We start from the raw sequence: 23,648 nt of genomic DNA on the forward strand, positions 1-23,648 counted from the left end.
TGAGGAAGGAAAGGGTGTGGGGAGCAGCACCGCGTGGGGCATGGCAGGGACCCTGGGCTCCGGTCCTGGTGTGAGCATCGCAGAGCGCTGAGGCTTTCGACGATGCAGGTGCGGTCCTGACCTTGTTGCACACCCAGCGCACCCCTGGTGTCCTGGCACGGATGTTTTCTGCTTGGTACATCCTACTGCCCCCTTAGAGTCTGCACGCAGCCAGGTAGCTCTCCCATGCAGTCAATGGAGTTCAAGTTCTCTCTTTCAGGGATTCCCTGCTCTCTGCATCACTGATCTCTGTCTGTGCTCTCCAGAGACAAGGCTGGCTCCTCCAGGACAAGGTAAGCGGGGAATGAGCAACTTCTTCCCTTGGGGAAGCTTGTGAGGGGCTGCAGCAGGCTGTGTGCGGCCGGGGTGATCTGTCAGGAGAGCCCAAGGCCTGGGCAGGCTGCAGAGCCCCCTCACTCTCTGCACAGTGAGGAAATGTAGCCGGAGGCAAAGAAAGCCTCAGCCCTGGGCAGAGGTGCCTGGCGGAGCCGGGAGCCATGAGCCCTGCAGGTGGTGAGCGTTTGTGGTGTCCAGAAGCCAGCCACTGACACAGACACATGGCAGGTCTTGTCAGAGGGAGGCCGTGGCTGCAGGGAGCGAGCTGGGGTCAGATATGGAGTGGGAAGGCCATGTGGGCTTGAGAGGAAGCAAAATGTGTTCGTCCTTCCCTTACCAGCGCATGGGCAACCCCATTATCATTCCTCAAAGCATTCTTCAAAGCTGGGAGGAGGTGGGGTCGGGCTCTTCTCCCAAGTAACAAGAGACAGGACAAGAGGAAACGGCCTCAAGCTGTGCCAGGGGAGGGTTACACTGGAGATGAGGAACAATTCCTTCCCGAAGAGGTCTGTCAGGCATTGGAACAGGCTGCCCTGGGCAGTGCTGGATTCACCATCCCTGGCGGTAAAGAGATGGAGATGAAGCCCTCAGTGCCATGGGTTAGTGGTGGATTCAGCAGTGCTGGGGGAATGGTTGGACATGATGATCTTAAAGGTCTTTCCCAACCTAAATGTTTCTGGGATTCTATGTTTGATTCTACGCTTCCTACAGCGTAAGAGCAAGCAGCTCCTCCTCTTCCCTTCTGCAGCGCTTTCCTGTAACCAAAACCTTTACCAGGCAAGGCTGCTCAGGAGGCAGACAGTGAAACCAGGTTCTGTGAGGCCATTTCTGCTCATTGCTTTTGATCATTGATGTTGTCTGGGATGCTGTCATCTGTTACCAGCCTAGGGAAATGAAGGGACTCCCAGCTGGGGGAGTCTTTGGACCATCTCAGTGACACCTCATTCCCCCCAGCACTTTTGTTTCATGGCACCAGGGCAAGGAACAGGTTGGTCCATGTCAGCTGTTGGTGCTGGAGACAACAGATCTGGGGGCCTGCACAGCAATGAAAAATGGTCTGCATTTGGCTGGAGGCAGAAAAGTGACATGGCGGGTGGAGAAAGGCTTCAGTAGGTAAAGAACCAGCATGGGGATTGCAAGAGGCTTTCAAGGGAAGGGCTTTTTCTGGCTCAGTAATAAAGATAAGGGAGATTTGTTCTTGGGACTGATCCTGCTGCAATTTAAGGAGAAAGGAGGGAATGCAGCTTTCCAGTCTCCGTAACACTGGTGGGAGCAGCTGCTTTAGTGATGTAAAATGGTGTATGAGAAGATGCTGCCCAAAAAGGGTATTTAGGAGGTGGTTTAGTGTGCTTCCAGTTTAGGGGCTACATAAGAGCACCGGTTACACCCTTCAGGCTTATTGCTGCATCTGCATTGAGAGCACTGGTGGTGTTCACACTCCAAGCATGTGTCCCTGCCCGTGGCAGGGGGTTGGAACCAGATGAGCTTTTAAGGTCCCTTCCAACCCAAACCATTCTAGGTTTCCATGAAAAAGGTGTGTTGGCTTCCAGTTGTCCTACTGAAAGTCATTTTTGTTGGTCTGAACTGCAATGATTGCTACAGGATTTCCTCCTTCCACACTGCAAGAGCAGGGATCAGGGGGATATCAGCAGGGAAGACCTGGGACACTCTGCATTCATTCATTCATTCATTACCTCATTTGTTCGCTTGTTGGCCAAGAAGCCGATTCTGCAGCATTCCCGCAGTGCAGTGACCCCCCAGGCTTTGGTCTCCCACCCCTGTTGGGATGCAGGAGCTGCAGGGCAGCACAACCAGGCTCCCTCTGCCCGGCAGCTGGGGAAGGAAAAGCGGTATGAGCAGAATTCCCTGTTTCCACTGTACTGGTGCAGCCCTGGAGGCATGTGCTGTGTCTGTTTCAGGTACAGGCTCCTCCCCAGGGTTGTTCTGGCTCCTGCTGTGAGAAGGAACGGTGCATTCTTGTGCTGTTGATTTATGATCCCAATTCCCTCTCACCATGCTCGTTTTCCTTCTCAAAGCACATTCTGTAAAGCCTGAAAAAAACACCTGCACATGCCGATTGGAAGCAGTTTCTAGAGCAGAGCTTCCTGCAGGAATCCTGCCATGGCCTTCAGTTTACACGCGAGGCAATGTCATGTGGAAAAGATGGCTTTAGCCTGACGGTGTCCCTTTAGTCATAACAGGAGCCAAGACATTTATAGCTCAGCCTGTGCATAGCATCTGGAGTCCCCTGACCTCTCGCTGTGGTGCAGAGGGCTGTGTCTCCCAGGAGACCGGAACACTTCAACCTGCATCCCATACCTGCTGGAATGCTTCTTGTCTTTCTAGAACCACATCCAACTGCACCCATGGAGAACGCCTAATTTCAACATGCCATCCCAGACATACAGTAAATGCCTTGATGGCTCGGTCTTCCAGTTCTACTCTTATGCTGCATCAAGTTTTCCATGTCTCTCCTATTACACCGGACCTTGTGATTCATGTTATCCCCCCTCTCTCAATCAGGCTAAATTTGTCCAGGGTGGCCTGAGGCAAAAGAGCCGATCCCTGAACAGCTGCTCCTCCCACACTGTGCAGTGTTTCTCTCTGTGTTTTGCATTTGCTACCTTCCCTTTTTAACAACGAGCTATGTGGATTTTCCCAAATCCCCAAACCCTCATGGGATGGGATCATCCTCACAGAGTCCTAACCAGAGCGCATCACCCATCTCTGACTCCTGCCAGATCCTGCAGTGCTTGCAGAGGCTGCCTGACCCCACCTGCTGCCTCTGGTTAGTGACCTGGAGACCAGCAGTGGTTTCCTGGTGCAGCTCTGTTTCCCCTCTCCCGTTCTTATTCAGAGCTCACTGGAATACAGGGGTACTCAGCTTCCTTTTCTCCTCTCTTCTCCTCCCTCCCCAGCCTGATCCAGAAAACAAAAGCTGACACATTTTTTTTCCCCAGGATTGCACTAATAAGCCTGATTTTTTGACCAGCTGCTGGTTTTGTTCTGAAGGAGCAGTGCTGTACGTTCAGGATGAGTGAGCTGGACCACGATACCTGAGGCCTCACAGACCCAGCACAAAGCGGGAAGTCTCTTCCAGAGAAATGATGGAAGTACACAGAGATCAGCCCGTTACCACGTTAGCACTAAGAGCTAATACTGCTATCTGCTGCAGAAGTTGTAGCCATCAGTGAGTAAGCATTTTGGGAGTGGTGGTGTGGCTGTGCTTGCTCCTGCCTTTGATGCTGGTATCGGTGTAACTGTACCTTTCAGATGCTAAACCCACAGAGCTCAGGAATTTTGACAGGTGAGTGCTGGAGAGCTGAGCTAGTCCCTGACAGCTCTGTGATCAGATGCTCTGCACCTGTCTGACATCCTGATGCTTGCAAACAGGGCAAAATCAGCACCCTTTCTGCCTAGCCCCTGGAGCTGGAAAACCAGGGCAACTGACACTGTGTAAGGAAAAAGAGGATTCTTTCTAGAATTGGCCTCCTTTGGAATGTTAAAAAGCAAGAAGAGGTCAGCCCAAAGGTTAAAATTTCAGGAAAAAACATAAGCACTGGTTAAAGGGTTCTTTGCACAAGAGACATCAGCCCCCACCACACCATTCTGCTATCACCTGGCCTTAGTTACTAGTGCTAGACACTGCCTGGTTGGCAGGAACCACTCTGATGAGGTCAGGGCACCTCTTCTTTCTGAAGGAATAATTATGTGAAAAGATGATGTGGTATCTGACCATTTTAATTCATTCAACACTTCCTTAACAGCAGTGCTAATGCAGGAAGCCATTCTTTTTTACTCCACTTAGGGAATCAGTGGGACATGCTTGAGTAAAGATTGTGTATGGTCTTAACTCAAAATTCCCCATTTCTGGTATACTGTTTCATTTAATGTTACTGATTCAAGGATATACCATCAAAAGCCCAGGTGCAGGTCTTTATTGGTCTGTGCCAGGAAAACAAATGCCAACAGTGCTTTCTCACTTAAGCTTCTCTTAAAAACTAGAAGAGGAAAAATAGCTAAAAATAGCTAATGAGGTCCAAACCTGGTTGGGGAGGGGGTTGGACTGGGACTGTCACACCAGAAAGTATACAGAGTGGTTCCAGGACAGCATTGCCAGCAGGCAGCAGGAGGGACAGCCCAAGGGGGAGAGAGGATTCCATTCCAATTGCCCTGTAGAAAGTAAATACAGTGTGCTCCCTCTCCTTCAGCATGCTCCAAGTTCCAGTCACGGGGGGAAGGAAAACTCACCTTGCACATCTTCTGTCTTTAGGAGGCTGTGGGATCCTTGTCTGATCCATCAGGAGGGTAATCTGCTGTCTGCCCTGCGCTTTCTTCACACGGTTTAGCTAGTTCCTCTGCAACCGTGGCAGAGCAAATGCTGTCAGCTGCACTTGGGCCAGCAGCTGTCTCACTCACGGCAGCGCTGGCTGTCCCAGCAGGAAGGTCTTCCTTTATCTTGCTGGCAGATGTCTCCTGATGCCGTGCCAGATCAGCCACTACCCTCTCTGTGTCCCTGTGGATGATCTGATGAGCAGCATAGATGTGTTTTCTTTGACACTGCCTCACTGCATAAAAAGAGGTAAGGTTTTTTACTTGGAAATGTGCAGAGAAGTGTTCTCCGTGGGGGAGAAGGGAAGGACAGCTTTTAGCCTTCCTGCAGCTGTGGAGAAGCCTATCTCAGGAGAAAGAAATCACACCCTTCTAACTTTGGCTGAAAGTGTTCTACTGCCACCTAATAGCAGCAACCAACTTTGCATTTCACTTTGAAGACTAACCCCCACAGTGGGAAACAGTGTTCTCCTTTCCAGCTTAGGGCATAACTGCCCAGGATGTGTTATCAGGCTTTAAAATAAGTGCTCCTTCAGTGTCTGTTAGCTGCAGCAGACCTTTACAAATCTGGAGCTGACATCGGCCCTCTCCTGTGTTACGATTTTGCCTGCAATGAGAAACCCTTACTGAGTTCAGAGTAAGACTTGGAGACACTAGAGATACATTAAGTTACCTACCTTAACATCTCCCTTTTTCTACTGCAGGGTTGTTCTTTATTGTGTTTTACAGTTTTCATCCAATCTCATTTGTATATATTTCCAGCCCACCTCTTAGGAAATAATTACCCATGCTAAAACATTCATCCTACAATTCTCTTCATTCCTCTTCTTTCTTCTTTGTTCCCTCTTTCTCACTCTAGACTTGATGCTGGTAAAAAATCATGCAGCTTGAAATACTGCATGCTTCTAAGTAGGGTGTGGGGAACGTTGCAGGAAAGAGCTATGGCTGTCTTTAGGTCACTTCCCAGCAAAAGTCTTAAGACTTCCTTGTTGCTTTGGTCTGCTTGTTTCATAAGGCTGAGCTGTACCTTAACTGTGAATGTGAACCACTGGTGCCTTGCATGCTGTCATACAGCTCTGAATACTGTCATTGAGTCAGTTGCTCAACCTTCCTAATCCATCCTGTTTATGTTTATCAATCTCCCAGGTCCATTTTGTCAACAATGAATGCAACCGGATCTTGCCTGTATTTGAAAAGCTGACCTTCACCAGCCAGCTCTCAGTTCCCAGGAGAGCTTTCTCTACCCAAAGCATTTTGGCTTCAATCATGCATCAGCTATACTGGGAATACTATCCTGCTATTGCTGTAGTCCCTTCCTCCATCCACAGGGAATGCCATCTAAAAGAAAGCAGGCTCAAATTGGTGAGTGATTGTCCTTTTAAATGCTATTTTTTTCACATCAGCATGTTGACTTGTACTTCCACTGAGGGAGGTTTCAGAAGTGAGGTGCAGAGGGGTTTGAAGGTGAGCCAGTATTGGATAATCCCTGGGTTTATGCATAGGAATATGGCAAAAAGAGGATAAAAAAATAAGAAAAGACTAGGTTAATGGCAAAATAGAGATGTTTAAAGGGAAGCTAAAATGTAGGCAAAGACTGGACGTGCAAGCCTGCAAATTTTTGTTCAACAAATGGATTTGCTCCTCTGGCAGGGCAGACAGCTGTGCTCTCAGATCACCTCCTGCTAGTTTCAAGGAAGGTGTATGCTCAAGTGTGGCCCAGGTTGCTAAAACATGGTTTTGTATTTAATAACCTGGCTCGCTATGGGGAAACCTTTAAAAGCTGCCACAGAAATGCAATACACTGATATGCTCACATCTAATGCCATTCTTTGATACTATTTCCTTTGGATTTACGTGGAATAGTTACCAATTCTGCTTCTCTGAAGGTATCAGGGAAGGTGTGCAGCAGGTTTATGGCAGGGTGTGTTCATCACAGCGTGCATTTGGTAGACCAGCTATTTTTTAAGTGTATGGAGTACCCTCCACCCATGCAACAATAGCAGAAGAGAGTATGAGCCAGGCCTCTTCCTGACGTTCGGTGTCTTCTGTCACAAGAATACTGTGGCAAATTTCGCTTTACCACATTTGAAGGAGCTCTTGTACTTTGTCACCTATTGCTCTGGCTCTTCAACCAGCATCCACTTTAATTTTGGATGGGGTCTAGCTCTGCTTTCCAGGCAAACCCATTGTTATTAGCACAGATTTTGAATTTTCTTTCCCCTCTGTTGTTTGGGAGTGCTTCTGAGGTGCTTTGTTCGCTAGCTCCTGTTGCATTTAAACCCAGTACGTATCGTCTTCCTTTGTGGTACCTCTGTATGTCCAGAATCCCAGGCCATCTCCAGATCTTCTCTTCCTGTTTTTCTTTCTGAGGCAAGCTAACCTGTGCGTGTTAGTGCCCCGGCTGCAGGCTTCATTGACTAAAATTACATCACCTGCTTTGGTAGGCTTGCAGAAGGAGGGCTAAGGAGGAGGGAGCTGATTTAAGCTTATGCAGAATTGCCATCTGCTGAATAGACACTGTTGTTGTGACAAATACACAAACTAGGAAGTAAAAAAAAGAGTTTTCACAACTCAGATACTGCAAAATGTGTTTGCAGGGTTTGTGTTTTCATTCACAAAGCAATAAAAAGCAATGAAGTGCCTTTGTTCTCAAGTCAGAGAAATACAGTGCAGCAAGGACCACTTCAGACCCTATTGTTACACAACTGCTTTACTTATACCCACTTTCTGTGGGTGACTTTTCGGCCACGGTCTTCTGAGCATGATGGTCAGTGGAAACATCCCAGTTAAGAACAGCCATTTATTCATTATACTTAATGTAATACAGGTTTCCAGGGCCTTCCTCTCTGTATTTTGACAGATAATATTCCATTTTGGCTAAATGAAGCATCCTTTATAACTGCAAGATTATCTACTTAAAACATGATGCCAGTACAGCCAATCCTAAACCCTTACCTTTGCTTCTAGCTCTCAACCAGTGTGGGGAGGGGACAGACCATAGAAAAGCATATAATATTCCTTCCACGTATGGCATATATTTAAGTAATCTGCCTGTTAAAGTTTTACACAGCTTTTAGAAATTGCCATATAATAGACAATTCACAGCCACGCTACTTGAAGGCACTTCCCAGTTTGTTTTTGAAGGTGCAAGGGGGTGCTGCTTTTCATGTAGTTTATTATTGAAGATAAACCAAACTTATCACAGATTATTACCAATTCATAAGGGACCACAAGAATCATTTGGTCTAACCTTTCTTGGCAAAAGCACAGCCTAGACCTTACATCAAGTCTGAAGTCAGGCCACTCTTTTAAAAAGACTACAGCTCATGAGAAATTGGTGAATAAGGGTCAAAGGGCTTAACTTTCTACCTGCAGAGTGCAAAAGAGCAATCTCAGGGAAATGGGACAACTCTTGGCACTGCATCTTTCCTTTCAGTGAGCTAGAGTGAGGAGGGTGAACCAGCTCACAAAGAGAACAAAGTTACTGGACTCCTTACCTTTTTCTCTGATAGACATTTTTTCAGCTTCTGGAATGAGGAAATCATAAACCATCTCTGCTACAATCTCTTCTGATTGTAGGTGAGTTCGACTACAGAACAGATGCAGAGTGGTGTTAGTACTTTGATACTTTGATTTTCTTTACAGATCACCTCTGCAAACATGAGACTCCCTTGCAAATATTCCCACTCTTTCCAAGGGAGTGTATTGTCATGGCAGCAATTGTAAGCTGGGTCTCTCTTTATCCTACAAATAGGTGATAGTGACAATTCCCCTTTGTGCTGCACTGTCAATACTGCATTGGAAAGCAGTATTTCCAGAGAAGAAGATCACCCTAGACTCCTTATGCTCAAAGGTATTTAGGAACCCAGTTCTCACTGATGACAGACTTAGACATGCAGATACCTCTGGGGGTTTGTATCTTTGTCAGTTTAGTCTTTGGCCCATTGCTGAGTTTGCTGATTTCTTCCCTTTTGTGACTCTGTATTTGGCTGGTCCCCATGCTCTTTTCCACACCAGTGTTTGGTGGGTTCCCAGTTGGCCCAGGGGCTGCATGCATTATCTACGCTTCATTCTCCCCAAGGATTTCAACATTCTGGTTGTATTCATCTAGTTACAAAATACACAGCTGCTGTACCATAGGAGAGTCACTGTGTCACTGGGATTTTTATGGCTCAATTCCAAAAAAATAGCATAGAAACTGAACTGGAGGTTTGGCAGGTCCTAAAAAGTATTCACTGCTGATGCCCCAGCCAAACACTGTGGTGTTCTCAACAACTTACTCTACTCAAAATGCCTTGTCAGGCAGCCATCAGTATGACTGACCCCCATGGAAACTGGCAGTTTCTTAAAGAACAGCCACCCCAGAATGAAAGGCTCCTGTATAGCTGTATCTTTTAGCATCTCTTTCAAATGGATTTTCTGTAGTAGTGTAAATAAATGAAAAGACCAGTATGAATGGGTATTGCTTTAGGCAGTTCCCAGATTCACTTAAAGCTCAGTCACAGCATCACATTGGCATGGAGGAACCTAAAAAGGGTGATTCACAGATCCCACAAGTGATTTGCAAAGAGAATCTGGCACATGCTGTATAGAAATAAGGCTCCGATTGACTTAATGTGTGCGTACCAGATAGTAACAGTGTGGTTCCCATACAGCAGTCACACTAACAAAGCGATCATGAACAGTATCGCTCTGCCTTTCCCATGTCTTAGATTATACATGTAACCACAGATGCAGATGGGCAGGCAGGTTCTAAACAGCTGTGAACAGCTTCCAATGTGCTGTTTAATAACGTACCGACTTTCCATTTCATAAGCAATGTCATTGATTTCTACAGCCATTCTCTGAACTTCTTCCCTGGCTTGCTCTTCAGCTGTGTCCTCCATGCTACTCAGGATAATGTCTTCCAAGTAGGAGTCAATAGTGCTCTGGTGCACTTTCACCACCTGGAAGAGAACACCAACATGTTGTTCCTCTGCCTAACTGAATAGAAACAAGGGCAGGAAAGAACCAGTGGTGGAAGGAAAATTTATCCATGGATCCAGTTCTGCTGCAGCAGGTCAGTTTTGTGAATGCAACGGCAGTTGCTTCGTCAGTTCTCTGGTCTCCTCATGGTCCCCTGAGTAATAACAGCCAAATAATAATCATCGCTATTGACTTCAGTAAGTTAATCAGCTTTCATTCAAGCAAATTCTGAAGAAAAAGGTTCCATCAAGCCAGTCAAGGTAACATAAATAAAACCAAGATAAAATTATTGGCTTCTTTATAATGGTTGTAGAGCAGAGAATCTAGGTGTTTTCATTCTGCTAGTCTGAAGGGTATATAAGCTTATAGCACTTTGACCACCCTTGCTTCCCACTCAGAGAAGCAGAAAAGATAAGAGAAGCAGCTAAAATTAAAAGAAAAATAAACATGATGCCAGACTCTCTTGGTATTAACCTCCTCCCACAAAGTCTGAAAATTATTGGTTTAGTCAATTAGGCTCCCACTCATTCCTTTCAACTGGGAAAAATATGCTTCATGCAGTCAGGAGCTAGGGAATAGGCACAGGACTATAGAATAGTTATGGAATATGGTAATTCAGGATTTTTGTTTCTGGAGGTTATCTTATCCATTATCATTACTTCAGAATAATTTTTGTACCTCTTATTACTTGCAGTCCATTTTTGGAGGGCAAAATGTTTCCAAAACCTTGCTTAAAGGCATCCTTCCTGGGAGAACACCTAATAGTTCTGCTGGACGGACCAAGTACTGACAAAACATTGTTCCTAAAGATGATCTAGGTGTATCTGTTCTCCATAGGTTTATGCTGTGGAAATTCAGAAACCTACATTCATCCACGATATGCTTAACAGGACTGTTTGTAGGGTTATTAGATCATCCTTAATTTAATAGGCACAGCTCTTTTATAAAGGAGTTACCTTCTCTTCACAAAGCCTTTCCCCTCAATTTTAAAACTAGCCATCACAGGAATCAGAGCTGAAGCAGCTCCCTTTCACCTGGCCCCTTCCACAAGGAGGGAGTTCCTACAAACTGCCCACAGTTCCACCAGTCTCCGTCTCTTGCCTGTCTGAAAACCTCATCTTCATCCTGACGCCGCTTCAGTTCCACCTGACGCCGTCCGCTCTCCTCTGCTTCCCGCATCCGCCTCTGCCTCTCAGCCAGCATGACAAAAGCATGGATCCTGCGTTCTTCTTGCAGCCTCACCAGCTCTTTGGACAGGAAATCAAACATGTTTGCCAATACCCTTCCTTCTTCCCTGGCCAAGTGGGTTTCCACTGATGACAGCTTTAAAGAAAAAAAAAAGCAAAGAATTGTGTTACAAATGCCTGGAATGTTGTCCGAAGTCCCAGGACTACCGCAGGCATGTGAAACAGCTCCGCAACGTTCAGACCAGCCATGGGACAACGCTAGGAGTTTTGCATTCTTCTTGTTTTACATGCACTGGCCTGGATTCTGCATAATATAATAAGCCTTTATATGGGCTCTGATGGCATAAAGAGGCTAAAAGATGGCAAAATTAGGGCGGGAATAACCCCGATACTGTCACACTGGGACAAGCAGCCCCTATGCCTGGGTGGGTGGGAGGAGATAAAGCACTACATGTGCCGTATTTCCAGGGATTATGAACTGCTTTTGTGGCTCTGAGTATAATCACAGTAGTTGCTGAGGCCATCTGCTTGTTACTGGGGAATGCTCCACTGCCCAGACCAAGAAAGGGGAGGTATAAAACTGACAGTGAAATTACTTCAGCTGCATGCCCTCCATATGTCTGTGCCAAGCTTAGCTAGACCAGAACAGAAAAATAGGGTCAAAAGTTGCAAATGAAGCTTCTTTCTAGCATTTGGAAAGTAAACCCTCAATCTTTATAAGTGGGAAGTTTGAGATTTAGGTAACTGCTATTGTGAATACAGACACACTTCTATCCTCTCCTAAGGATACGAAACATTTGGTACAATTCAAAGTCACCTCGGTGAAATGGTACATCTTTGGTTGGACATTCATATGCAATCAAAGTGATTCAACATGCTGAGGTAATACAGCAACCATGAGTCCCTACAGTTTTAGAAACTGAGTTATTACCTAAAACTGTACAAGTTATTAACTGCTATCAAATTCAAATCAACAGTTATTATAATGCACTTGCAGAAGAGTAAAAAAGGCCTCAAAATTCCAGGTAAGGGAAAATCAGAAAGTCTGTGACAGAATTGAGACTAGATTCCAGGTATTCAGTGTCACTGTGCCATTCATTCTTTGTTCCAAGCACATCCTGTTTTATGGGTTGAGTATGTGTGACTGCAATTCAGGAACAGACAAGATCTATAGCAAGTTCCTTATCTCCAGTACAGACTATGAAGCCACAGTCCTTGCAGGAAGGAATGTGTGGAACTGACTAGGATCCTGTGTTTCTGTTGGAATAAAGAGGAATAACAGAGTAAACAAAAACCAAAATCTAAACCAAAACCCTCAAAATGGAGCAGAAATATCCAAAACAATTAGAAATAAATCACCTTTCTTACACTGCTGTGCCATTTGCTCATGCACTGTTTCAAATACAGTGAGATTGTCAGCACTGCATGCAACTGGAAGTGAGAGCGTCTAGCCCATAGGTGTTTCAGATGGAGGACAGCAATACAGTAACTGCACCACCTCACAGAGAGGTACAACATGGAACTAGCATGCTGCTTTGTCTTTATTGCTCTAGGTGCTGTGTCTAAAACTGTTGTGAAACGGACGAAGACAATGCAGGAATACTCTTGTCTTAGACTTTAGTTATATACAAGGTTGGAAATTTTCACTGCTCATCCTTGACCATTTTATCTGGAGTTTCTGTCCTCTTTCTGCAGGAAGCATTTCTTGAAAAATGCCCCTTTTTATACTGGAAAGGTCAAAAGCCTGGAAAAAAATCCACCAAAAACTACAGAACTTCAAATCATCACTGACTTTCTAAAATAGCCACAAACATACAAAGCTCCTGCATGTGCATGCCAGAGAGCTTTAAAGTTCAAAATGTTTGGACACGTTTGAGACAGTCTCAAAGTCTTCAGAGACATAGTAAAAAAACTCATAAAGCAGGAGTACTGGAGGTAGATACCAGCAGAGGGGGATAGTGGCTCTCCCAGAAGGAAACTCTAAGATCAGAGGTCAGCATCACTATAATTTATTTTCTCTCTTCTTCTCTATGAATGTCATTATGGTGTGTGAGCTGCTCTCACCTTCCCTCACCTGGGCTTCCAGAAGAAAAGGAACATTCCAAGTTCCTAATGCCTAAAGCTTTTCTTTTTCTCTGAATTCCTCAGTGAAAAACATTCTGTATTTCTGTATTCCTGCATTCCACACCTGGGCTCCCTCTGTATGAGGGAGCATCTGGAAATTATAAACACAGTCACCCAGTTCAATTGTTACTGAGATCTGAGGGGAATTTTGTTGCTGCCCACCCAGCAGGAAGCAGTGGTCTGGCTTCATCACCAGCAGGCCAGTGGATGCTGTGATCATAATCTGCAGAATTGCCTCACAGCTGGTCACTAAAAAACAGGAGAGTGGTAAAACCTACATGAAAACCTGCAGGAATGTGGGAGATATTGTATGTCTGAGGTGCAGTGAAGCCTGGGCAAAATTTCTTTATGATCCGTTTTCAGACCAGCATTGACAATTTGATTCGTTTTGCTCCGGAAGGTTGTGGTGCTGCAAGGAAATAGGATGGGGAATTTGCATCCCCAGCTCCCACTTGATCCGTGACAGAGGATGGAGCCCCAGAATTTCTCTGCTCTCCATACCATTGACAAGTACAACAATGTGACACCATTGCTAAGGTTCTAGAAGTCTTGAGCCCAGCCAGATTTACAAGGTAAGTCTGCCTTGGCTTTTTCTGCAATGTTTTATGCTCAAGGAGGAGTGTGAGAGGTTGTCAAGCTAGAAAAGGAACAGGGAAATGACAGAGCGGTAATACACATTCAGTAAAACATCTGACAGATGTGAGTGACAAGTGTCTATTGTGATGCCAGGTCACAGCACCAGTCAAATGGATTGAAATGTGGGGAAAATGAGGTTTGTCTGACAATGCAGTTTGTTCAGAGCCCTGTATATATAAGTGCTCTGTCTGCAAACAATGTAAAGGGCAGCTGGCTAGCAGCTGTGGTCAGGGCACCTCAGTCTGTTTCTGAGATTCCCCAGAGCCCCCACAGCAGTTAGAGAGCAACTTTAGCCCCTCAGGCATTCAATGCTTGGCCTGTTCTAGGAGAACAGGGTTCCTTAGGGTGCTTTCTGTGATGTGGATAATACAAGACATAAAGAAATTAAAGGTGAGAATGTTGGCAGTACCGCAAGCAGAGAGTGCCTGGTCAGGACAGTGTTGTGAATCAGCCTTCCCATCAACAAAGGCAAACCTTGTGCATATGTAACTCATGCTGTTGCTGTAGAGCCAGTGTCATTTGCTCCTCTGCTTTCAAAAGCAGATGTCCATCCTCCTGGAGTGCGTGAGTGGTGCGCAGCTCTCGGATCAGTTCCAGCTGCTTCTCCTTCCCTTCAAACATCTTTAAAATAAAGTAAAACAAGCGAGCATATTAAATGGAGAATATGCATCAACACGTTTTGCCCTTTTTCTCCAAGATGCGAGGTCAGCTGTTTCCAAAACCTAACTCTCTGTAACGAACCTGTGGCTGCATTTATACAAACACTACAGCTGTCAGGTAAATCTTGCCTAAGCCCTCCTGCATGGAAGATGAAAGTTGAGACCTTCTGCTGTGGAATATAGATGATCCCTTGCTACTTTATTATTTTTATTTCTTTTTAATTCTGTTTGGCTTCACCCAGAACTCAAACCACTGGAATGCACAACAGCAACACCCATGTCAAGTGCAAAGGGCAATAGCCTTTTGGATATCCTGTTACATCAGCCTCAGTGTCAAAGTTTCCCAGTGTGAGCATTGCCCCCTTTCCTCAGTCCAGCATTAGATGTCTCCTGTTTCAGTATCTACTGTTCTCTGACCTTTGTTTTCAGGGAGTCCAGCAACAGTTCAAAGCAATAAATTGGTGTGGAGGTTCTTAAAACTGCTGCTGTTCTCGGGCTATGTGCCCCAGCCCTTCCCTGACACTGTCATTCCCACTCTCTTCCAACAGGACTTCCAACAGCAACAAAGGATCACTCAACCCCGCTGACATCATTTTCCAAGTCATGTATTTCTGATCCAGTAGTAGCTGGAAGGAGATTCCTAAAGTGCTGGGATGTTTCATGATGTGAAAACAACAGTCATGCAATGGCATCAAACATGTTTCTTATGCATCACCACAGAACTGGAGAAGACTTGGGAAGTCCTTATTCCACCTCAAGCCACTTTCACAGTATTGCATTGTTTGCTAAAGCTCCGGGTCAGGGTCTGCCATGGGAACACTTCACAAACATTAAATAATTAGTGCAAGAGAGGCTATCAGTTATATTCTCAGCAGGCATGAGAACAAGCATTCTGGACTGGTCTGATCAAAAGTTATAGAGTTGCTTAACATAAAGCCCATGAAGCATGGCTACTCAACTAACTTTTACCTAGACCCCCTTCTGCTCCACTGAAAGCAGAATGACAGGTCCTGCATTTGCTGGAAATCATGGTGGTATGCTTCAATTGCTCCTCATCTAAGGTTCAGTTCACCATCACAGGAAAGTGGAAAGATGGTATGAAATACAAACTGCCCGGCTGGGATGTGGGAGGTTTCTTATGCCTGGGATCTTGGCATAGTCAAGGCAAAATGTACTCACAGTCCAGATCTAGTCTAGAATTTGCTATTTGAATAATTCTGCTATGAAGCATCTAATTTAAGAGCTGAGTGTATGGAATGGCAGGAACTGGGAGACACTCACAGACATGAGTAGAAACCTAGAAGTTCCTGTAAGAAATTTGGGCTGGAGACCAAAGACTTCAGCCTTAAGGGACTCCAGATAACATACAGGAGGATATGCTGTAGAAGCCTCATTACCCTTGATTAATGCTGTGGAAGAAAGATTGCAAACATGCTTTCAGTCATTCTCTCCATCACTCTGAAGGGACACATAAACAAAGAGACACAGAATACCATGTTCTGAATAGCCCTGCCTCGGAGCAACTGCTGCAGACAGATCACTGCCAGTTCTGTTTCCTCTTCCTCCTGCCAAAACACAACAAATATCCACACAGTAATTGATTCTTTCTTTGGAGGCTGAGATTTTATAGATTACCCATCTGACTATCAGAAAGTCTAACTCATATCCAGCTTTTTCTCAGTTGTTTCTGAACACCAATCTTCTCATTTCTAGGGAAAGGAAAGTGACTCAGAATAATATGTACTTCCATGTTCTACAAGAGATGGGGAATAAAGGCTCTATAATTAGATTCAATTTGAGATTTTAGAGGGTCTTTAGAGATGAGTAACAAAGGAGATGCTGATGGAGAAAATTAACATATGCATTACAAGCAGTATTTGTAACTTGACTGAATCTGAGTTTGCAAAATGAGCATCAGCTACTTTAATTTAACAGGTCAAGACACTAAGGGTATAGAATTATTATTGAAGAGATCTGTTAACCATAAATAAAGGGATAAAATTAAAAGGGAATATATGAATTATTTTTTTATATATTTATTCCAGTGGTGACATTTATCAGAGTAACTCAGTTAATGTAAGACCCAGAAAGTGACAGTTTGGAAGTAAAATTAATTACATTATATTGTGATTTGTTTCTTTGAGAGCTTTATTGATCTAGCATTGTGTGACTGACATAGAATCATAGAATGGTTAGGGTTGGAAAGGCCCTTAAGATCATCCAGTTCCAACCCCCTGCCATGAGCAGGGACACCTCACACTAGACCATATCACTCAAAAGCTCTGTCCAACCTGGCCTTGAACACTGTCAGGGATGGAGCATTCACCACTTCTTTGGGCAACCTGTTCCAGTGCCTCATCACCCTCACAGTAAAGAACTCCTTCCTTATATCTAACCTGAACTTCCCCTTGTACCAGCTTGGAAAAATGACGAAGCATAGTGGAAAAGGAAACAGAAGGAAGGAAGGACAAGGAACAAAGGAAAGGAAAGGAAAGGAAAGGAGATGGAAGGAAGGAGCTAGCTTATTTTAAATAGAGGAGGTGTAGCTGACAACACTTTTTGTTGCTGAGGGGTCTTCTAGTCTGGAGTTGACAGCAGCAGAAAGAAAAAGCCCATTGGGTGCCTAAGAAAGAGAAAAAGAAATCTAAAAATTGCGAGGAAGTTTTTTTAATAAAGAGCATATGAGGTCTGCATTGAAATTTGGTATTTTAGAAGTGTCAGAAAAACAGGGAAGAGCGTGGGATGAGAGAAGTGCTGTGGGCTTGAATCTCAGTATCTGTTTTTTCTTAGGTGTTGAAGATTAAGTTTTCCTGCCTTTCCCCATCACCACCCAGGAGGAGCAAAACAGAACTAGCCCATGGACTACCATACAATTTGGTATGTTCTTTTTCACTGGAAAGAAGGGATGAATTTCCAGTCCAGTAAGAGAGCTAAACAGTAACACACCACCTGGCTCCAGTGTGAAATCCCTTCAGGACAAAGCTTTGGATACAGAGATAGCAATATACTGGACAGGTAAGCCAAACTGCTTTGTTTGATTTAAACCAAGATCTGGTTCTAATTTTTGTGAGATGCATGTTTCTGTACTTCTGTTGTTCAGTGCTGCAAATGATGCCTTAGCAAGGGCAATCATCAGCTTCTCCATCTGCCCATCTGCTTGCTACAGACCAGCAGGAGAGAAGGAGGGGAGATGGAAAGCCTATCATGCCCTGCAGGGAAAAAATAAAAAAATTACTGAAAAAAAAGGTGAATTAAGGATACAGAAGGCTCTAGGAGCAGGCTGAAAACTAGAGGGGGCTGGGAGAAAGTGATAAAGCACTGAAGGAATCCAGAGGCACTCAGTGAGCTTGTTGTGGCTAGTAAGGGCATAAGAAAGGACTGGGCGAAAGGAGTTGAAGAGGCCTGCAGTAGTGCCTACATTATCTCCACTTTCTTTTATACCCTTTGTGGCCCACGTCACCTGCCTGTCACTCTGGCACACTTTCTTGATCCTCAACTCCAGTGGGAAGAGCCTGCTGCACTTAACCGTTGGTACTTGAATGTGTGTATGGCAGGAAGAACAACATTAACAACAGAGGACAGCCCTGCTTTCAGTGCTCCTTGCAGCCAACTAGTAGGAGAAACCCTACTTGGATTCTGCAAGGCAGGAGATGTTAGTACTGCTCTTCAGTGGCTGAAGTGGCCTGATTTTACAGATGGGGCTTCACTGGAGAGCACTACTCTTTATGTGTTCACACACAAAACACTTGAAAATAAAATAAATGTTGACAGAATTCATTTAGGTAGAATTTCATTGTACTGGAACAAAACTCTTATAATGTGTACTTAAATAACCCCCAATCTGTAAACATGCTCAAAAATGACTACAACTGGAGGATAAATCTTTCTGATTTCTTTTCATGCTACCTGGAAGTACTCAAAAATCTGCTAAACTGCTAAATCTGAACAGTGCAAATCTACCACTGCAATACAATATCTAATACCTAGGAGGTAGTAAAGCTGTAGAAAGCTCTTCCCAGGGAGGTATTCCTGTTTCACTCATCTTAAAATAGACTGTATAAAACACAGGACATCATACTGCACAAAAAAAGACAGCATGGATGATCTAATAAAACATTCTCTTTCTCACTTTCATGGTTGTGTGATTCTCTTAAATTCACAAGTTTAAATGGTAACTGTGTCTGATTCTTACTACATCATGAAAATGGTGTTAATAACCAGACAAGGCAATCCACTGGGGCAGCCACCTCTTAAGTATGTTACTTTAAGAAAGGAAAAGAAGTTGCAGCTCCCTTAAAAAGCTGTTTTCTTCCTACACCATATCACATCCCCCATGACACATCATTACTGCTATTTCAGTCTCTGTAGAAGAACCCTTTTTTTGTGAACTGCAGCAGGCTCATCAAAGACTGCATCCTGCAAGTTAATGAAGTGCATGCTCAGTGCTAAGCACCCAAAGTCTCACTGACTTCAATGGGACTAAACTTAATTGCTCTGCTGGAGTATGATGGTGTTGTCAGATCAGAAGGTTGGAATACACTGAATAGTAGTAATAATAATAATCATCATTAGCACTATCAACATCATCATCATCTGCCCTTTTATTCCCCTAGAACAAAGAAATAACATCTATTAATTTATGTCTTTATAAAATAAAGTCTATTAAGGATTTGGCCACAGCTATTGTAAAAGATTTTCAGTTCTTCAGCTGCTATTATGTTAATAGAATAGAGATTAAGAGAGTTTTGAGAAATAGTGATGGCTATTTCTAACATTAATATACACAAAAAAGATGAAGCTTCCTTCTTTCCCTGTCTTGGCATTCCTTTAAAAACTACATAGGAAACAATCAGGGATCAATAGGAAAAAGAAGTGCTAAAACCAGCCCACTTACAACTGATGGCTTTTCCAGGATTGGAGTGGGTGGCCGAGGAACAGGCTTTTCTTTTTGAAGTAAAGGGAGGGGCTTCTTCTTTGGCTCCTTGACTTCCTCCTTCTTCTCCAGTAGTGCCTGGAATAGACATATGATGTAATCAGAACTGGGCTAGATAGCTCGCCACAATAAGGCCAGTCCTCTAGATGCTGACTTGTTACAAATCACACTGACTACAAGGGAGCTAAAAGTATTTTGCACTTTGCAGGCTTGTGGCTTCTATTTCTTACTGCACATCAACTGAAAAACCGAATATGGTCAGTAGCTGAGGGTATTGGATGGTCAGAAGATACTGATGGGAACTTCTAAATCATATGTAAGAAGGAAGCAAGAATTATTTTACTATATTTCCAAGTAAGTCATCAGCAATTGCATTGGGTGAGTCACCTAAAATTAATCTAAATTTGGTATGAACTTAATGTCTAATATAATACATTCTTGAGTAAATTCTTAAGTAATTTTTAAATAAAAGCATATTTCAGATTTTTTTTTCTCAGTTTAAAACAGGAATCTTATTGAACCAATTAAACACTGACCCATATGCAAGCAGAGGCAGTTGTTTGTGTTAACTTTCCTTGTGCAATGACAAAAACATTGATTATTTTCCTGTAAGATAGCGATGCTTTCAGAACATGAAAAATGGGTAGGAATATCACAATTTAATTACAGTTTACATGTCTCTACAAGATGGTTATCACTCTTTGCCTTTAACTATAGATATAATGCTTATTACTGTGGGCTAGAAATGCTCATCTGCAACAGCCTAGCAGTCCAGAGGCATCCACAGCAGCTGTGCGAGTGGACTAAGGGTGAACAGGAAACTAACTTGCCTGAGATCTTCCTTCTCCTAAGAAATTCCACAAGCTTATTAACAGTGGGGTTTATCTCACTTGCAGCTATTTGGTGGCAGAGGCGAAACCTTGTCAGCCAAAGCGGGCTTGGAGTGGAAATGCCACCACAGCCTCAACTCTTTCAAGACATTTCCAAACTGTTTAGAGAGCCAAAGTCCCACCAACTTCCCATCAGAGGGTGCTTAGAACAAGAGACGGAGATAATAATTTCTAACTGCATGGCAACGCTTCCCTGCTGTAGGACATCACATATCCACTCATAAAAGAAAGGGAATAGAGCATGTATGTTTACATCTCCTTCAAAATTATAATCCTACTACTATATGGGTTGGATCTACAGTCTTTACTACTGAAAGAACAAATTCCAGCAAGGAAAAATGCTCCCTTTTACTTTTATTGCTCTCTTTCAAATGTCCAAATACAGTATTTCACTAGAGATGAAAACCAAAGAAAACCTTAAGAAAAAAATCCCATGCTGAATTTCTCTCTCCAGTAACAGGAAATCAATGGCACTTGCAAAGAATTTAATAGTGAAATTAATGAAGCTTTGAAACTCCAGTGGTCATTGTACAGGCCTCCTCTTGCATACTCGATCTGACCTTTCAAGCCAGGATCATTAATTGCTCCAGAAAGGGAGAGAGATTTCTAGGTGGAAGGGATAAAATGCTTTATTATTGAAAATTTCTGAAAGGGACCATGTTAATAATGCACGAATCAAGGCCTATAAACTGCCTATAAGCCATGTGAAACGGTTATAGCTCAAAAATGTTAAGAGATTTTTCTGAACTGTTTCTTGTATTTGATGACATTGGAGCTCTCTGGCATGAAGATTATAACAGCGCTTGCTATGATTTATAAGGTGTTCGGTATGATGGGGGTGGAAATTGAAAGAAAAAAGCTGCTGTAATTGTGGTTCTTCTGAAAACAATGGCTCCTATGTTTGTTAGCACAATGTTGCATTCATAAGTATTTTCCTAATAAAACCTTAGCCTCCCAAAATATTTCTTGCTAACCAGAACAACAAAATACAACCAGAATAACAACTTTTAAAGTCAGAAAAATCTATGAGCACTTCTGACATGAGGGAGTCCTTATTAATGTAGATTTGAGAAATACTGCAGTTCCTAGAACTGGTTTTACATTTTCACATCAGTACAGTCTACTGCCTGCTGTGCTATCTTTACTGAGTCAAAAATGCTCACCATTTTCCTTCTCTAATCTGAGGCTTTAAGTTATTTTAAGACTTTAATTCAGGAAAAGAAAAGAAAATAAGGGGGTTTGTATGAACTTGTTCTGCCTAACTTAACAAGATTCCGTTTTTCAACATGGGGAGGCCAGGGCCCAAGAATCTTTGCAGAATACTTGCTTTAAAAAGTGCCAAATTTCTGAACAACATATTTAAAATGTTACTGCCTATATATCACACACTATTTTTTCTGAGATAGACCACACTGTTTTTTTCAGGTAGTAGGTTCAGAGTCATGGTATAGTCTGGCTGGATTGGACAGTGAAGGACCACCCAGTTCACCTCCTTTTCCTGGCAAGTGCAATGAAGAACAAATGGCACCCATGGTTTTGGCCATACACCTTAACTTCTTTGCTAGCTTCTGATAGAAGCAGAACTCTTGACAGGATAATGGCTTGAGAAACTCCTTTCTGTTTAAAGAAATCATTCTTTAGATTCCTTCCTTAACTTCTCTCTGATCCTCTTCACAAGACACTGGGGATATTTTATTTTCATCTAGAGCACAGAGTATATAGTCATGTTTTTCTTTCTTCCTTTTTGCCCATGAATGAAGACGGCAAGATCATCAAGGACAGACTGACTACCGACTTTGCAATGCAGCATGGCTGCTGCATCTCAGATGATCAAGACTGACACAAGAGCTCTTAGAACTTTGTCTGAGCATGAGCCAGCTAACCCTGTATGGAGATCTGGTCTTGATGAAATAACTGCTTGAACAGGTTTTCCCATGCTTTCAAGTTGGCAGAGATTTTCTCCAGAGACATTCTTGTCCCTCCCCTTACTCCTCCACCTCCTTCCAGCAACCAGATAAAGGAAAACAGATGTGATGAGAGTTGCACTTAATGTTGAGGTGAGAGGTTCTTTGTTCTGACATCATCTTGATCCAGCACTTCAAAACTACCTGACTCTCTACCCCTCTTGAGACACCAGAGCATAGAGGGTCTGTGACATCACATATTGTTCTGCACTGGGATTTCTTCTAGCACCTCCTCTGTTCCTTGGTATATTCAGTTACCTAGTTGCATTGCTTTCCTATTACTATAGTAATACTATATTAGTTATATCAGTATGCTATCTCCTCAATACCTTGGACTTTCACAGAAGGCTCTCTATGTAATGGCTCACATTCCTTAAAGCACTGTCATCTGTGCTGGCTAGCAGCTAGCTTTCCTTGTCCTTTTACAGGTCTAGCTTAAGATACAGATTGTTGCTTTTACAGTGATCCCTGGGTTAGCCCTGTTTCTGCCACGTTCTCTTGTTTCAGAGAATTAGTCAGAGAATTCTGAATTCTGAGCGTACATAATACTGCAAAAGTTTTCAGGATGGTCCTCAAGAAGTCTGCTTCTAAACCTGCTTATTTTTGGCTTAGTTTCAAGTCTGAAAGAAGCTCTTCTTATTCTCAAGAGGACACAGGTCCTTTTTGTACTTCTTGAATAACTGCTTAGCCCTTCTTACAAGCTTTAAGCTTAGGAAAGCCCTCAATATGGCAAACCAAGAGAAACACAATGAGGAGGACTAGTCCATCTTGCCACTTATTTGGCCAGAGAAGCAAGCCTTGGAAAATTCCTTTATGACTTACTTCTGAGGCCAAAATCTAGCATTCCACCTCTATCTGCCACCTCCTTCAAGAGCTTATCCAGAGAAAACAAAATAAACTAATTCCACTGCCAGATCACTCTACTTTCTTTCTAGTTTTGCTTTATTTCTAAGATTATGGGAGAAAATGTGTAGATTAAGTGTGCTAGGACAGCACTAAAAAGAGGCTTTTGAAGAGAAAACTTGTCTAGCTGCTCAGCTATAGAAATAATGGAAGAAAACACAGTGCTCTTCTAAGATGATCCCTAATTGCCTGGTTTAAACCTCCTTCATGCTGTGTTTGATGGAGAATGCTGACACAACTGGGACTGCTTATGCCAAGCTGTCAGACAGCTGTCCTCTCCAGGGGGATTCTCCTAAATTCTGTTAACTCAAGTACTCTGCACCCTTTACTGCCCTGTTGTGAACAACTCCAGTACCTAATGAGGTGGACCTGTCAGAGAGGCCCTGCTAAGACAGAACATGCTACAGCCACCAAACTTAAGATGCAAAAGACTCTGATGGGAGAAGTGACCAGTGACAGCACCATAGAGCTCAAGTGCTAATTAGGGCAGTGATTTCATATGGCTCTGAACAGAAAAGTTTGATTAAACCTAACAGTGGCTGAGGCAGTCTGGGTGTTTCAGTGTCAGTACTTTCTTCCTGTCTGGACCAACTGTTCTGGTGCCTACTTCTGTATTATCTAAAAGCAGCAGGTAGATTTTCATAGTGGATTTATCATCTTTTCCTGCAAAGAAGATGCTT

The 23,648-nt window shown here is 43.5% G+C and overlaps 1 protein-coding gene across 1 annotated transcript in view; it reads right to left on the reverse strand.

Annotated features, from left to right (window-relative positions):
• Nucleotides 1-23,648, reverse strand: part of CFAP91 (cilia and flagella associated protein 91) — a 37,174-nt gene that overhangs the window by 752 nt on the left and 12,774 nt on the right. Inside the window, exons 11-17 of the mRNA XM_057416025.1 lie at nt 19,173-19,289; nt 15,772-15,843; nt 14,094-14,240; nt 10,774-10,995; nt 9,505-9,653; nt 8,205-8,296; nt 4,627-4,943 (exon numbers count right to left, since the gene is read on the reverse strand). Of these exons, the coding sequence (XP_057272008.1) occupies nt 4,645-4,943; nt 8,205-8,296; nt 9,505-9,653; nt 10,774-10,995; nt 14,094-14,240; nt 15,772-15,843; nt 19,173-19,289 (1,098 nt within the window). The 3' untranslated portion in view covers nt 4,627-4,644. The remainder of the gene's footprint in view (nt 1-4,626; nt 4,944-8,204; nt 8,297-9,504; nt 9,654-10,773; nt 10,996-14,093; nt 14,241-15,771; nt 15,844-19,172; nt 19,290-23,648) is intronic.

This window comes from Pezoporus wallicus, unplaced genomic scaffold (assembly GCF_028554395.1).
Source record: "Pezoporus wallicus isolate ANWC-B61680 ecotype Strahan unplaced genomic scaffold, APGP_CSIRO_Pwel_v1 contig_6814, whole genome shotgun sequence".
Lineage (NCBI taxonomy): Eukaryota > Metazoa > Chordata > Aves > Psittaciformes > Psittacidae > Pezoporus > Pezoporus wallicus.